Raw genomic sequence first — 17,384 nt, forward strand, 5'->3', positions numbered from 1 at the left:
AGGAATTTTCCTGGTAATGAAGGTCACGTGGTCTAGAAAAACTCCAGGTCCTGATATATGACATCATGACACCCACACACACACAGTAATAATGAAAGGAGAGAGAACCAACAGTGTATTTACAAAACATCGTCATTCTTTTTGGCCTTGATTCAGAGCAGTAAAGCTATAAGTACGTACACCACGCAATAAAGTATGTCAAATGTTGCTATCACGTAATCACCACAGATTTTTGAGTTCTTGAATGTCAAAGAGGGAAAAACTATTCTGATTCGCTGGTCTCTCATGGGTTTTGTTGCTTTATGTGAGGCTACGTTGCTATGTGAACGACCAGTCGCAGTCATAGCCTATCAGACGCTACGCTGGTGATCCACCCGCCCACTTTCACACTCCCCTGTTGTGACTTCCTAGACTTTATTAGGATATAATATCTGTCACTTAGCAGATGCTTTTATGCAAAGCCACTAATAGAACAGTGTCAATGAGTGAATACAGTATGTTTTTAATATGTGTGTATGATCCTTGTGAGAAGTGAACCAGTTACCTTGGATTTGCTAGCGCCACACTCTTACCAACTTTGGGGACGGTGAGGGAGAGGGAGAGGGAGAAGGATGTAGAGAAAACACCTTACAGAACAGAGCTGTGACACCAGGTCAATATCATAGAATTCTACATACAGTTCATCAACGTCATGGCAACTGGATAGAAAAAAGGAGGCAGACAAGAAAGGAGAGGAAAGAAGGGGAGCAGGAGAATAAGGAAGGAAACAAGGAGAGGACGATTAAAGCACATCCCTGTCCAGGAAGCTCAAGAGAATAAAAGAGAGATCAGGGGAGGAGAGAAAAGAGAGGAGGAAGTGGGAGAGCAGGAGAGAAAAATAAGGTTAAAGGTTGAACAGATCAGATCAGGAGCGGATTTAAAAGAAGAGAAGGAATGAGAGGAGGAAGAAAAGCAGACCGGAGGAAGAGAAGGGGTGTGTCCCAATAACCTGTCCTTCTTCCTGAAGTGTGCACTCGTTCACTACTCCCCACAAATGTAAAAGCATTGGAGTAGTGTAGGTGTGGGCTACAAGGAGGTTCCATATACCAATCATTTCATTTCAAATCCATGAAGGGAAGTGAACAAGTGCACACTTCGGGAGAAAGGGGGGATTATTGAGGCGCAACCATGGAGATTGAGTAATAGGAAGGGAGGAGCAGGGTCAAATGTCAGGTCAAAGATGAGAGGTGAGAGATCAGGGGTCAGAGGTTAAAGTGTTCCCTCATCCAGCAGTTTGTTGATCCCGTTGCAGATCTTCCTCAGGTACAGTCTGTACTCCTCTCCGTCGCCGTACAGCTCGGCCAGGAACTCCCCGTGGGCGAAGTGGTTGAACACGTGGTCGATGCGAGTGTGCGACCGCGGGGTCAGGTGCTGCTCCACCAGCGCATGCAGAAGGTCCCGGCATTCCAGCAGCAACTCTGACAGAATGCGGTGGTCGAACGTGTAGTCCACCTCGTAGAAGCTGACCGCCGTCATGGCCGCCTGGTTCATCTTCTTCTTGAAGCGTTCGACCGTGTCCAGTTCGTCTGGGCTGAACTGGTGGTTGCGGTACAGGATGCCGATCTTCAGGGCGATCTTGATGACGTCTTTGACGATCTTGTGGGCCTCCTTCTTGCTCTTGGTGAACTCCCGGCTTGCCTTGTACAGCTCATCCAGGATCTCACTGCTGACGTCGTCCGTCAGGAGGTTGGCCACCACCATGGTCGCCATCTTGGATAGGATCTTCTTCTGCGCCTGGAGGGCCAGGGAGCGGGAGTTGAAACTCTCCTGGCCTGGAGGGGGGAGAGAGGGTGGAGAAGGAGCGGAGAGAGAGGGAGATGGGGAGGAGAGGAGGGTGGGGCAAAGAGGGGTGGGGGAGAGAGTGAAGTAGGGGGGGAGAGAGGTGGGGAGAGGGGGATGGAGGAGGGTGAGGTAAGAGGAAGGAGGAGGAGAGAGGGGAAGGGGGGAGATTGGGGGAGTAATGGGAGAGAGGGAGAGAGAGGTGGAGAGGTGGAGATGAAGGAGAGAGAGAGTTAGTGTTTAGCTCCATAGCCCACCCAGTCAAACACACATTCCTCTCTGTCTTTCTGTTTAAAGTTCTTGTCAAAGAGAAGGACAAATCAGCACCAAACACACAGAGAAGAAGAGATGCTTTATACTAACCCTCCTTTTAAAGTCATAGTCAGGCACTTCTTACAGTGAACACATACTGTAAACTCAGAGTACAGGAGTCAAACTCATAATACTTTGTCACATAGGTCTACAGTTAACTGTGCTTGTCAGACAAGCAGCAATTATATTAGTAGCATTAAAGGGGAAGTCTAAAGAGGATCAGTACCTGGATCAGTAACGGTTAAATTAAGTAGGTACAGTAAATTATCTGGAAAACCAAACCGTCTGAAAGAGGAATTTTCCTTTCCTTCACTTGCAGTGAAATGGCCGACACACACACACACACACACACACACACACACACACACACACACACACACACACACACACACACACACACACAGTGCGATAGTCGTGATAGCTTGGCGTCATTTACCTCTTACATTCTCTAACATAAAAAAAAACATAAAACCTCTCTGGCTATTTTCTCTCCAGTCAAACAACACTTATGTTACATAATCATTCCACTCCTTCATACTACAGTAAAACTACAGTGGTCTGACTGACTGGTAGACTGAGGAGGATAGTGATTGACTGATAGACTGAGGGGGACAATGACTGACTGATAGACTGAGGGAGACAATGACTGACTGGTAGACTGAGGAGGATAGTGACTGACTGATAGACTGAGGAGGATAGTGACTGACTGATAGACTGAGGGGGACAATGACTGACTGGTAGACTGAGGGGGATAATGACTGACTGGTAGACTGAGGGGGATAATGACTGACTGATAGACTGAGGGAGACAATGACTGATTGGTAGACTGAGGAGGATAGTGACTGACTGGTAGACTGAGGAGGATAGTGACTGACTGGTAGACTGAGGAGGATAGTGACTGACTGATAGACTGAGGAGGATAGTGACTGACTGATAGACTGAGGGGGACAATGACTGACTGGTAGACTGAGGGGGATAATGACTGACTGGTAGACTAGAGGGGATAACGACTGACTGATAGACTGAGGGAGACAATGACTGACTGGTAGACTGAGGAGGATAGTGACTGACTGGTAGACTGAGGAGGATAGTGACTGACTGGTAGACTGAGGAGGATAATGACTGACTGGTAGACTGAGGAGGATAATGACCCTGTGACTGAACAAATGAATGAATGAATGAATGAAAGAAAGAATGAACAATAATACATAGATAGATAGATAAATGAATGAATGAATAAATGAATACATAAATACATGAATAAATACATAAATTACTAAATCACATGTGTCACATGTATGAAGAACAGAAGCTATAGCTGGCTTGTAATGAAGAGGAAGACTAGAAACAGACTTCCCTTCAGAGAAATGCCAGCAGGCTAATATATAGCATGTGTTTGAGTTTGTGTGCATGTCAGGCACGCCACACACTGCACACACACACACACACACACACACACACACACACACACACACACACGCAATGGGTTTTATTTTGATCCCACCCAGCACCAAATTACACACCACATATCAACCATTATGATTAAAGATGAGAGAAATGAAAATGCTTTTTTCTTCTTGGCTTTTTCTAGTTTCCCTGAGTAGGAATTTAGCCTGGGGAGGGAGAGAGAGACGGAGAGAGACTGAGAGAGACGGAGAGAGGCAGAGAGAGACGGAGAGAGACAGAGAGAGGCGGAGCGATATAGAGAGGCAGAGAGAGACAGAGAGAGACAGAGAGAGACAGAGAGAGACGGAGCGACAGAGAAAGACGGAGAGAAACAGAGAGAGACAGAGAGAGATTTAGAGATAAGCCTGACATATCCCCTCCTTTCTCTTTTGCTGGCCTGTGCAGTAGCCCCATATCTGCTCTCTTTCTCTCCAACAAGATCTCACAGTTTGACCAATTTGACTTCAGATTCCGACATTTGTCCACGTGTCTCCAAACGTCCAATGTGTTTTGGACATCCTGTGTTGCTCTGCTGCTGTCGCGCGCCTCGCGGCTGGTTAGGTTAGGCAATAACTTCAGGCATAAATAATGAGTGCATGTCACTGGGATTAAGCACGTTTCCCTCGGAGCCGGAGCTCGCAGCTAATATTCTATTTTATTAGAATAGAACATTGTCTGTATCATCAACAGCCTTTCTTTGGAATCGTAAACACACACAAAGTGCACACATACGCAAGCAGGCACACACACATAACTGCTATCTATATCTGTCACAGCCATCGTTTCCCTGTAACTAACATCCCGCAGTTCTGAATCAATCCTTTGTTCTAGTGTGCTTCTCATTTCCCCCAGTCCTCTGGAGGGTTATGTGTCTGTTATGAGGCTCTGACTGCATCTCAAATGCCACCCTATTGCCTATATTCCACTATAGGTCCATAGGGCTCTGGTCAAAAGTAGAGCACTATATAGAGAATAGGTTGCTATTTGGGACGCAGCCTCAGAGTAACATAACATGATAGACAACTTGTTGAAACAATCGTATTTCAAAACAACAGAAATATAATTGTAACACTACTACAAGTTTGACAAATGTCACAAATCCAAAGCAGTGAACCCACACTGTGGTAGGCTATGTTGCCGTTTGATTGAACCCACACTGTGGTAGGCTATGTTGTCGTTTGATTGAACCCAGACTGTGGTAGGCTATGTTGCCGTTTGAACTCTGATGTTTCACACCAAAGATAAAAGAGGAGCAGAGGAGAGAACCTGACAAAAGGAGGTGTGAGAGAAGTGACAGAGTGTGTGAGAGGGAGGAGAGAAGGGGGAGAGAGAGGCAGAGAGCGAGAGAGGGAGAGAGAAGGAGAGGGAGAGAGAAGGAGAGGGAGGGAGAGCGAAGGGAAAGAGAGAGGGAGAGAGGAGGGAGAGAGCGAGAAAGGGGAGAGAGAAGAATAGAGAGGGAGAGAGAAGGAAAGAGAGGGAGAGAGAAAGAAAAGGATGGTAATAGGAGGGAGATAGCTTTTAGCACAGAAGTGAAGAGGGTATAACAGGGAATTGGTGTGTGTGTGTGTGTGTTTGTGTGTGTGTGTTTGTACGTGTGTGTGTGTGTGTGTCCTCTCAGACCTGTAGCTAATGCAGGCAGGGTGGCACAGAGTCCTCACCTCTCTTGTGCTTCTCATAAGCAACTTGATCTCACAAGCCCAGGTCGATATTTGACATTTATCCAACAACTGCAAACCTCTCATCTCCCCATCTGTTGATCATATGGTTGTCTGGAAAGAGAGAGAGAGAGAGATGCCTCTCCTGACCTGAAGTAACACTGTAGCCTTGGCACACAGACACAGACAATATACAGTATACAATATGATACACTCTATTGTTCAAGAGGAAAGTTGTCTTGGACATACCAGACACTGATTACTATCTACACTCTGCTTGTTTTGAAAGATGTGTGTAGTTACAGCAGCTATAAAACAGGCATTATACTCTCTTCCCCACTCTCTCCTTTTATTCCCTCCCTCTTTCTCCTCCTCTCTTTCACTTTTTCGTTCATTCTTTCTCAATCTATTGTTCAGCTGACTGAAGTACGGAGATTCTAGTACAAGAGTGCACACACACAAACACACACTAACACACACACACACACACATGATAGCTGTCACTCAAAATGCCAAAAGTAAAACCAAGTTTAGGTATTAACTACGATTGGTTAAGGTAAAGGGTTAAGGTTTAGCATATTGAATATGCTATCCTCGTAGCAGTGCTGTAGCTCACGGTTTAAGCCTGTCCTCAACCCCAACCCCAACCCCAACCCCAACCCCAACAACATCCCCAACCCCAACAACATCCCCAACCCCAACAACATCCCCAACCCCAACAACATCCACAACCCCAACAACATCCCCAACACCATCGCCAACCCCAACCCCATCCCCAACCCCATAGCTCGTCGCGAGCCTACTAGATGTTAATAAGTGCTTGCGTTGCCCCTAGTGGCCGTTAGGAAATTGCAATGAAAAAAATGACACCCCATGCCATAATTTCACCATTTGATATATGCCAAAATATGCCATAATTCACTAGAGTTTGGCCTGGAATTAGAGCTAGCTAAGTATATCCATCCAACTAAATTAGGTGTTAATCTTATGTTATATGTGACAACTAAATGTTCCATGTCAACGTTTAGTACATGAACTGTCAACCAGCATTGAGGAGATGATAGCTGTGTTAGTAGGTCTAGCCAGAGACTAGATAGCCTGTCTCTAGCTATGTTAGCTGGCTAGCAGAGACTAGATAGCCTGTCTAAATGGCTAAGAGAGCCTGTCTCTAGCTATGTTAGCTGGCTAGCAGAGACTAGATAGCCTGTCTAGCTACGTTAGCTGGCTAGCAGAGACTAGATAGCCTGTCTCTAGCTATGTTAGCTGGCTAGCAGAGACTAGATAGCCTGTCTATAGCTACGTTAGCTGGCTAGCAGAGACTAGATAGCCTGTCTTTAGCTATGTTAGCTGGCTAGCAGAGACTAGATAGCCTGTCTATAGCTACGTTAGCTGGCTAGCAGAGACTAGATAGCCTGTCTATAGCTATGTTAGCTGGCTAGCAGAGACTAGATAGCCTGTCTATAGCTATGTTAGCTGGCTAGCAGAGACAATATGTCTTTGTTCCAACCACTGTTTTCAGAACGCTGAGTCAACACCTTCTGCTGCGTTACATCAGAACACACATCCCCGGAACCCTGCCAGGCCCGGAATGCTGATCTCCGACTCCGGAACGGGCGGTGGAATGGGACGTAAGGTTTGTTTTGGGAAGGTTCCCAAGTCATCATAGGATGGAGTTATTAGAAACAGCAGCTAAGACAAACTAGACTGTTACTGAATAAAGCCCCCAGGCTGGGATGGACTAATTACACTCACGACTGCACTGTCTGTGTGTGTGTGTTTGTGTGTTCTATGTTTCTGTGAGAATCAGTGATGCACCATTAATAGTAACAGAAACATGATCATCCTTCTCCAGGTCCCTTTTGGAAAAAATTGTGTTTGACCAGATACAATGCTATTTTACATTAAACAAATTGACAACAGACTTTCAGCACAGTTATAGGGAAGGAAATTCAACATGCACGGCACTTACACAAATGACTGATGATTGGCTGAGAGACATTGATGATAAAAAGATTGTGGGGGCTGTTTTGTTAGACTTCAGTACAGCTTTTGACATTATCGATCATAGTCTACTGCTGGAAAAACGTATGTGTTATGGCTTTACACCCCATGCTAAATTGTGTATAAAGAGTTACCTGTCTAACAGAACACAGAGGGTGTTATTTAATGGAAGCCTCTCCAACATAATCCAGGTAGAATCAGGAATTCCCTAGGGCAGCTGTCTAGGTCCCTTACTTTTTTCAATTTGAGTAAAGCAAGTGTGTCTACAGTGGGGAGAACAAGTATTTGATACACTGCCGATTTTGCAGGTTTTCCTACTTACAAAGCATGTAGAGGTCTGTAATTTTTATCATAGGTACACTTCAACGGTGAGAGACGGAATCTAAAACAAAAATCCAGAAAATCACATTGTTAATGCATTAATGCATTAATTTGCATTTTATTGCATGACATAAGTATTTGATACATCAGAAAAGCAGAACTTAATATTTGGTACAGAAACCTTTGTTTGCAATTACAGAGATCATACGTTTCCTGTAGGTCTTGACCAGGTTTGCACACACTGCAGCAGGGATTTTGGCCCACTCCTCCATACAGACCTTCAGGTTTTGGGGCTGTCGCTGGGCAATACGGACTTTCAGCTCCCTCCAAAGATTTTCTATTGGGTTCAGGTCTGGAGACTGGCTAGGCCACTCCAGGACCTTGAGATGCTTCTTACGGAGCCACTCCTTAGTTGCCCTGGCTGTGTGTTTCGGGTCATTGTCATGCTGGAAGACCCAGCCACGACCCATCTTCAATGCTCTTACTGAGGGAAGGAGGTTGTTGGCCAAGATCTCGCGATACATGGACCCATCCATCCTCCCCTCAATACGGTGCAGTTGTCCTGTCCCCTTTGCAGAAAAGCATCCCTAAAGAATGATGTTTCCACCTCCATGCTTCTCGGTTTGGATGGTGTTCTTGGGGTTGTACTCATCCTTCTTCTTCCTCCAAACACGGCGAGTGGAGTTTAGACCAAAAAGCTCTATTTTTGTCTCATCAGACCACATGACCTTCTCCCATTCCTCCTCTGGATCGTCCAGATGGTCATTGGCAAACTTCAGACAGGCCTGGACATGCGCTGGCTTGAGCAGGGGGACCTTGCATGGCGCTGCAGGATTTTAATCCATGACGGCGTAGTGTGTTACTAATGATTTTCTTTGAGACTGTGGTCCCAGCTCTCTTCAGGTCATTGACCAGGTCCTGCCATGTAGTTCTGGGCTGATCCCTCACCTTCCTCATGATCATTGATTGCCCACGAGGTGAGATCTTGCATGGAGCCCCAGACCGAGGGCGATTGACCGTCATCTTGAACTTCTTTCATTTTCTAATAATTGCGCCAACAGCTGTTGCCTTCTCACCAAACTGCTTGCCTATTGTCCTGTAGTCCATCCCAGCCTTGTGCAGGTCTACAATTTTATCCCTGATGTCCTTACATAGCTCTCTGGTCTTGGCCATTGTGGAGAGGTTGGAGTGTTTGAGTGTGTGGACAGGTGTCTTTTATACAGGTAACGAGTTCAAACAGGTGCAGTTAATACAGGTAATGAGTGGAGAACAGGAGGGCTTCTTAAAGAAAAGCTAACAGGTCTGTGAGAGCCGGAATTCTTACTGGTTGGTAGGTGATCAAATACTTATGTCATGCAATAAAATGCAAATTAATTACTTAAAAATCATACAATGTGATTTTTTGGATTTTTGTTTTAGATTCCGTCTCTCACAGTTGAAGTGTACCTATGATAAAAAATTACAGACCTCTACATGCTTTGTAAGTTGGAAAACCTGCAAAATCGGCAGTGTATCAAATACTTGTTCTCCCCACTGTATGCATGCAGATGACTCAACACTTTACACGCCAGCTACTACAGCGAGTGAAATTACTTCAACACTTAACAAAGAGCTGCAGTCAGTTTCAGAATGGCTGGCAAGAAGTAAGCTAGTCTTAAATATTTCAAAAACTAGAAGCATTGTATTTGGGACAAATCATTAATTAAACAATAAACCTCAACTAAATCTTGTACTGAATGTGACTAAACTGCTTGGAGTAACCCTGGATTGTAAACTGTCATGGTCAAAACATGTTGATGCAACAGTAGCTAAGATGGGGAGAAGTCTTTCCATAATAAAGCGCTGCTCTGCCTTCTTAACAACACTATCAACAAGGCAGGTCCTACAGGCACTAGTTTTGTCGCACCTGGACTACTGTTCAGTCATGTGGTCAGATGCCACAAAGAAGGACTTAGGAAAATCATAATTGGCTCAGAACAGGGCAGCACGGCTGGCCCTTAAATGTACACGAAGATCTAACATGCTCAAAGTAGAGGAGAGATTGACTTCATTGCTACTAGTTTTTGTAAGAAATATTGACACCAATGCATACCCCACAAGACATGTCACCAGAGGTTTCTTCACAATCCCCAAGTCGGGAACAGACTATGGGAGGCACACAGTACTACATAGAGCCATGACTACATAGAACTCTAATCCACATCAGGTAACTGATGCAAGCAGTAGAATCTGATTTAAAAAACAGATAGAAATACACCTTATGGAACAGCGGGGACTTTCAAGAGACACACACACAGGCACAGACACACGCATACACACACACATGATAACATACGCACTATACACACGTACACATGGATTATGTATTGTAGATATGTGGTAGTAGAGTAGTGGCCTGAGGGCACACGCTTAATGTGTTGTGAAAAGTGTTATGAAATGTAATGTCATGTCATATTTTTTATTGTAGATAACTGCCTTAATGTTGCTGGAAGAGTAGCTGCTGCCTTGGTAGGAACTAATGGACCCCAGGAAGAGTAGCTGCTGCCTTGGTAGGAACTAATGGACCCCAGGAAGAGTAGCTGCTGCCTTGGTAGGAACTAATGGACCCCATGAAGAGTAGCTGCTGCCTTGGTAGGAATTAATGGACCCCAGGAAGAGTAGCTGCTGCCTTGGTAGGAACTAATGGACCCCAGGAAGAGTAGCTGCTGCCTTGGTAGGAACTAATGGACCCCAGGAAGAGTAGCTGCTGCCTTGGTAGGAGCTAATGGACCCCAGGAAGAGTAGCTGCTGCCTTGGTAGGAACTAATGGACCCCAGGAAGAGTAGCTGCTGCCTTGGCAGGAACCACTGGGGATCTACAATAAATACAAATAACACAGCCTGTAGCTCCGTCCCAAAACAGCCCCTAGCCCATACCTCTTTGTTGTGGAGGGAGCCAGCTGCGTAAGTCATTTAGCAGACTATGGTGTGTGTGAGTGAGCGTGTTTGTTTGCACGTACGTGTGTGTGTGTGTGTGTGTGTGTGTGTGTGTGTGTGTGTGTGTGTGTGTGTGTGTATGTGTGTGTGTGTGTGTGTGTATGTGTGTGTAGGCCATCCCTAGCCGTTCCACTCCTCTGTGTGTAGACATGAAAGACATGGGTTTAGTCAAAGCTTTCCACAGTATAGTGGCAAACTGAGTGGTGCTATTACAATACAGTATATATGTACACCCAGACAGTCCCTTTACATCAGCAAAACCAAGTAACCATCATGTTTATGCCTGTACCTGTCTATGTGCCTGAGGGAGGGGTCTGGGAGTTGGGTTATTAAGTTATTGTCTTGTGTGTGTGTGTGTGTGTGTGTGTGTGTGTGTGTGTGTGTGTGTGTGTGTGTGTGTGTGTGTGTGTGTGTGTGTGTGTGTGTGTGTGTGTGTGTGTGTGTGTGTGTTGATGATATTTTGCAGTAGGACATTCATAGACCCTGGTTTCTGCTTACGCACACATCATCGGACAGATGTATCAGGTATCTGGTGTCAACAGAGTACTGACGCTGTTCACACACACACACACACGTAGCTGACACTGTTTGGGGTTACCAGTGACAACAGAACCATGTTTATCAGTGGCCTATCAAGGTCGTCCGCACCTATCACTGGGTTATTGTGGCCAGACACTCATGCACACGTGCACGTGCATGTGCACACACACGCACACGCAAACACACACACACACACACACACAACCTGTGTGTGTCATTTAGAGTGAGCATCAACATAGAGAGAGAATACAAGGTTGTGGCAGCTTGACGTTGAGAAGGTCACCTAGCATCTCTCTCTCTGGGTATCAGCACAGTCTCCTTACTGTGTGTGTGTGTGTGTGTGTGTGTGTGTGTGTGTGTGTGTGTGTGTGTGTGTGTGTGTGTGTGTGTGTGTGTGTGTGTGTGTGTGTGTGTGTGTGTGTGTGTGTGTGTGTGTGTGTGTGTGTGCATGTGTGTGTGTGTGTGTGGTGGCCATCTGTGCATGCGTGTGAGTGTGCATGCCGCTGGGTGTGTATGTCTACACCCAAGTCTGAGACCCATATTTACCTAGTTCTACTCTGCTGACAGCTTGTCAATGGTGTTTCATCCAAACATTATGAGTGTAGACACACCACTAATACAACACAGGTAAAGTCCCACCTGTAGGAAGTTAGCGTTGTTTACTGCTACGCTATATAAACCCCCCCAAGGTGCTCGGAACGTCTCTGTGAAGGACAACTGTCCTGCTGCTCGTTCAGCTTTATAAACACAAAGACAAGCTGTATATCTTTTTATATTGCCTGTTGCTCCCTAATTCTGTATTTTACATAGAGTCTCAGTTTGTTGGAGAAGTGTGGTTGAGTGGAAAGAAACCTGCCTGTTTAGTGTGCTGGACAACTCGCTGTCTGAGATCTTCGTGATTGTTTTGAACATCCCTCGCCAGTCCAGTTGTAACACTGCCATCCAATCTCTTCCCAGCAGATTGGGACCCTGACCTTGGACCACCAACATCATCAGTCGTGTAGTTTAACCTTTGTACTGGACTTTGACGCGCACTGCACCAGATTTTTTTTAGGACGCTTGAGGACTGTATAAGTGAATCTGTATATCACATAACACGTTTGAGAATTGTGTGTGTACTGACTCCAGGATTCAATCAGATTGCGCTTTGTCGGCTATGCGCTATTTAAAGGTGATATCCGATATAGCCGACATATGAAGTGTTTACCGTTAATGCGTTCTTCACGAACACAGGAACATTACCTTTAAGAGGTGTGTGTTAGTCTGTATGTGAGTCTGGAGTTACCAGTAAATATAATAAAAAAAAATAGCCATAGCAGACGTTTATCCAAGCGATACAGTGTTTTGTGTTGGGCCCGGGGATCGAACCACTACCTTGGCATTACAAGCGCCGTGCTCTACCAGCTGAGCTACAGAGGACCACAGAGGACAACAGAACCATGTTTATCAAGGCTTATCAAGATCGTCCTCACATATCACTTGTTTATTGTGGCCAGACACACACACGCACGCACGCACACACTCACACACACAGAGAGAGAAGAGAGAGGACGCAAGTAATATGCAATTGAGAATCTCCCAATGGCTCTCCGTCGCCATTCTATTTCTATAGTGCAGACACACGTGGCTCTGGCCACACCACGGCTAATGGAAGGATAGTGTAAAGGGAAAAGTTGCAAATCTGATGTTGAAGAAAGACAGATCTTACTTCATATATTGTATAAGGCACCTTCTCTGATGCCTTATCAGTCATCCACATGACAGTCAGTGGCCTTTCTCAGAGATGGGAGACAGAAGGCTTATCAACATAAAGAAAATGTCAGCTGAATATAGATTCAGATGGAAACGCTAAGCTATAATAACACAAAAGTACTGACAACTCTCTATTTCCTCTCATCTAGCTATCCTGGCCTTCCACAATGTTCCACCTTTTTGAAAAAGTTTACGAATCTCCACATACCTTCTCAAAGTCTCACAATTTCAAAAGTTTCCCTGACGGCATTTACAAGTGTTAAGGAAAACATTGGTGTGATTCATTCACAGGTAGTATTTGGAGGATTACCAACCCTGATTAGTTGTGTTAAAGGGAAAGTTTGGGATTGTTCAACTTGATGTTACATGGTTCCACACCCTGAATGTAGGAAAACTGTAAATCATAGTTGGATTTTCTTTAAACAGCCACTGTGTCACGGTCGTCTATGTCGTCTAAGTATGACCAAGGCGCAGCGTGTCCAAGAAACATGACTTTATTAATAAACGTTATAGAACTACAAAACAAAAGACGACTCAATGAAGTCCACGGTACACTGACCGAAACGGAACAAAAACCCACGATTCCCACAGGAAAACATTCAGATTAAATATGGCTCCCAACTCAGAGATAACGAGCCGACAGCTGACACTCGTTACCTCCGATTGGGAGTCATAGACCAAACCTAGAAATGAAGCCAACAGAAAAGCAAACATAGAAATACACCCAAACCCAACATAACAAAATACACCCTGGCTCAAATACAAAAGTCCCGGAGCCAGAGTGTCACAGTACCCCCCTAAAAGGTGCGAACTCCGGGCGCACCCAGCATACAGTCTAGGGGAGGGTCTGGGTGGGCGTCTGTCCACGGTGGCGGTTCTGGCCCTGGTCGTGGTCCCCACCCCACCTTAGTCACTATCCGCTCCGTAGCCTCCTCCACATGACCACCCCCAACTAAACCCCACTGGATTAAGGGGCGGCACCGGACTAAAGGGCAGCACCGGACTAAGGGCAGCACCGGACTAAGGGGCAGTACCCGGACTAAGGGGCAGCACCAGGATAAGGGGCAGCACCGGGCTAAGGGACAGCACCGGACTCAATGGCGGATCCTGGCTGGCTGGCTCTGGCGGATCCTGGCTGGACGGCTCTGGCGGATCCTGGCTGGACGGCTCATGGCTGGCTGAAGGATCTGGCTGCTCATGGCTGGCTGACGGATCTGGCTGCTCATGGCTGGCCGCGGATCTGGCTGCTCGCGGCTGGCCGACGGATCTGGCTGCTCATGGCTGGCCGACGGATCTGGCTGCTCACGGCTGGCTGACGGATCTGGCTGCTCATGGCTGGCTGACGGATCTGGCTGCTCATGGCTGGCCGACGGATCTGGCTGCTCATGGCTGGCCGACGGATCTGGCTGCTCATGGCTGGCCGACGGATCTGGCTGCTCATGGCTGGCTGACGGATCTGGCTGCTCGCGGCTGGCTGACGGATCTGGCTGCTCGCTGGCAGGCTGACGGATCTGGCTGCTCATGGCTGGCGGAAAGCTCTGGCTGATCCTGTCTGGCGGACGGCTCTGGCTGATCCTGTCTGGAGCGGAAGGCTCTGGCTGATCCTGTCTGGCGGAAGGCTCTGGCTGATCCTGTCTGGCGGAAGGCTCTGGCTGATCCTGTCTGGCGGAAGGCTCTGGCTGATCCTGTCTGAGCGGAAGGCTCTGGCTGATCCTGTCTGGCGGAAGGCTCCCTGGCTGATCCTGTCTGGCGGAAGGCTCTGGCTGATCCTGTCTGGCGGAAGGCTCTAGCGGCTCCTGTCTGGCGGACGGCTCTGAAGGCTCATGGCAGACGGGGCGGCTTTGCAGGCTCAGTACAGACGGGCAGTTCATGCAGCGCTTGGCAGACGGACAGTTCAGACGGCGTTGGGCAGACAGGCAGTTCAGGCGCCGTTGGGCAGACGGGCAGTTCAGGCGCCGTTGGGCAGACGGGCAGTTCAGGCGCCGTTGGGCAGACGGGCAGTTCAGGCGCCGTTGGGCAGACAGGCAGTTCAGGCGCCGTTGGGCAGACGGGCAGTTCAAGCGCCGTTGGGCAGACGGGCAGTTCAGGCGCCGTTGGGCAGACGGGCAGTTCAGGCGCCGTTGGGCAGACGGCAGACTCTGGCCGGCCGAGACGCACTATAGGCCTGGTGCGTGGTGCCGGAACTGGTGGTCCCGGGCTGAGGACACGCATCTCAGGGCTAGTGCGGGGAGCAGCAACAGGACGCACAGGACTCTGGGGACACACAGGAGGCTTGGTGCGTGGTGTAGGCACTGGTGGTACTGGGCTGGAGCGGGGAGGTGGCGCCGGAAATACCGGACCGTGCAGGCTTACTGGCTCCTTGAGCACTGAGCCTGCCCAACCTTACCTGGTTGTATGCTCCCCGTCGCCCGACCAGTACGGGAAGGAGGAATAACCCGCACCGGGCTATGTAGGCGAACCGGGGACACCATGCGTAAGGCTGGTGCCATGTAAGCCGGCCCGAGGAGACGCACTGGTGGCCTGATGCGTTGGGCCGGCTTCATGACATCCGGCTCAACGCTCAATCTAGCCCGGCCGATACGTGGAGCTGGAATGTACCGAACCGGGCTATGCCTGCGTACAGGAGACACCATGCGCTCTACTGCGTAACACGGTGTCTGCCCGTACTCTCGCTCTCCACGGTAAGTCCAGGGAGTAGGCGCAGGTCTCCTACCTGACTTCGCCACACTCCCTTTAAGCCCCCCCCCAAGAAATTTTTGGGTAGTACCCACGGGCTTCCAGCCTCGACTCCGTGCTGCCTCCTCATACCACCTCCTCTCGGCTTTAGCTGCCTCCAGCTCTTCACGAGGGCGGCGATAGTCTCCCGGTTGTGCCCAAGGACCCTTTCCAGCCAGTATCTCCTCCCATGTCCAAGAATCCTTTGGAGCTGGGTCCTGTTGCCGCTTGACACGCTGCTTGGTCCTCTTATGGTGGGTTTTTCTGTCACGGTCGTCTATGTCGTCTAAGTATGACCAAGGCGCAGCGTGTCCAAGAAACATGACTTTATTAATAAACGTTATAGAACTACAAAACAAAAGACGACTCAATGAAGTCCACGGTACACTGACCGAAACGGAACAAAAACCCACGATTCCCACAGGAAAACATTCAGATTAAATATGGCTCCCAATCAGAGATAACGAGCCGACAGCTGACACTCGTTACCTCCGATTGGGAGTCATAGACCAAACCTAGAAATGAAGCCAACAGAAAAGCAAACATAGAAATACACCCAAACCCAACATAACAAAATACACCCTGGCTCAAATACAAAAGTCCCGGAGCCAGAGTGTCACACACTGCAAACTTTAGCTAACCTTTAAGTCACGTCAATTACTTAATCAGTTGATTTCAGTTGATTTGGCCTTGAAATGTTGAAAATGCAACATTTTCCCATATCACTCCCATTGAACTTTAGCTAGTGGTGGCTAGAGTTAACTGAAGACTATGTTGTGCCACCTGTCGTGTGAGTTTTACAGAGAATGATATATATATCTAGTATTACTAATAATGTAATATAATCTGTAGTGCTTTCTCTCCTTTTCTCTAGGAAACTGGACATGCTGTGTTATGTGTTATGTAAATGTAAATGTGTTATGTTCATCTAAGGACTTTTACTACTGTAGCTGCTGTAAGGAGTTTTATTACTGTAACTGCTGTCAGGAGTTTTACTACCTCAACTTCTGTCAGGAGTTTTACTACTGTAACTGCTGTCAGGAGTTTTATTATTATACCTGCTGTAAGGAGTTCTACTACTGTAACTGCTGTAAGGAGTTTTACTACTGTAACTGCTGTCAGGAGTTTTATTATTATACCTGCTGTAAGGAGTTCTACTACTGTAACTGCTGTAAGGAGTTTTACTACTGTAACTGCTGTCAGGAGTTTTACTACTGTAACTGCTATAAGGAGTTTTACTACTGTAACTGCCGTCAGGAGTTTTACTACTGTAACTTCTGTCAGGAGTTTTATTATTATACCTGCTGTCAGGAGTTTTACTACTGTAACTGCTATAAGGAGTTTTACTACTGTAACTGCCGTCAGGAGTTTTACTACTGTAACTGATGTAAGGAGTTTTACTACTGTAGCTGATGTAAGGAGTTTTACTACTGTAACTGATGTAAGGAGTTTTACTACTGTAGCTGCTGTCAGGAGTTTTATTATTATACCTGCTGTCAGGAGTTTTACTACTGTAGCTGATATAAGGAGTTTTATTACTGTAACTGCTATAAGGAGTTTTACTACTGTAACTGCTGTCAGGAGTTTTACTACTGTAACTGATGTAATGAGTTTTACTACTGTAGCTGATGTAAGGAGTTTTACTACTGTAACTGATGTAAGGAGTTTTACAACTGTAACTGATGTAAGGAGTTTTACTACTGTAACTGCAGTCAGGAGTTTTATTACTGTAACTGCTATAAGGAGTTTTACTACTGTAACTGCCGTCAGGAGTTTTACTACTGTAACTGCTGTAATGAGTTTTACTACTGTAACTGCTGTAAGGAGTTTTACTACTGTAACTGATGTA

The 17,384-nt window shown here is 46.9% G+C and overlaps 1 protein-coding gene across 2 annotated transcripts in view; it reads right to left on the reverse strand.

The window, feature by feature from the left end:
* Positions 1–399: 399 nt before the first annotated feature.
* LOC121579646 (tumor necrosis factor alpha-induced protein 8-like protein 3) overlaps positions 400–17,384 on the reverse strand; it is a 38,673-nt gene continuing 21,688 nt past the window's right edge. The window contains exons 2-3 of one of the 2 annotated variants that reach the window (XM_045217026.1): positions 5,235–5,345; positions 400–1,811 (exon numbers count right to left, since the gene is read on the reverse strand). In XM_045217026.1, coding sequence (XP_045072961.1) covers positions 1,249–1,749 — 501 coding nt within the window. In that variant the 5' untranslated portion in view covers positions 1,750–1,811; positions 5,235–5,345 and the 3' untranslated portion in view covers positions 400–1,248. The remainder of the gene's footprint in view (positions 1,812–5,234; positions 5,346–17,384) is intronic. The other variant, XM_041894425.2, reaches the window with a different exon arrangement.

The sequence above is a fragment of the Coregonus clupeaformis genome, unplaced genomic scaffold (genome assembly GCF_020615455.1).
Source record: "Coregonus clupeaformis isolate EN_2021a unplaced genomic scaffold, ASM2061545v1 scaf0895, whole genome shotgun sequence".
Classification (NCBI taxonomy): domain Eukaryota; kingdom Metazoa; phylum Chordata; class Actinopteri; order Salmoniformes; family Salmonidae; genus Coregonus; species Coregonus clupeaformis.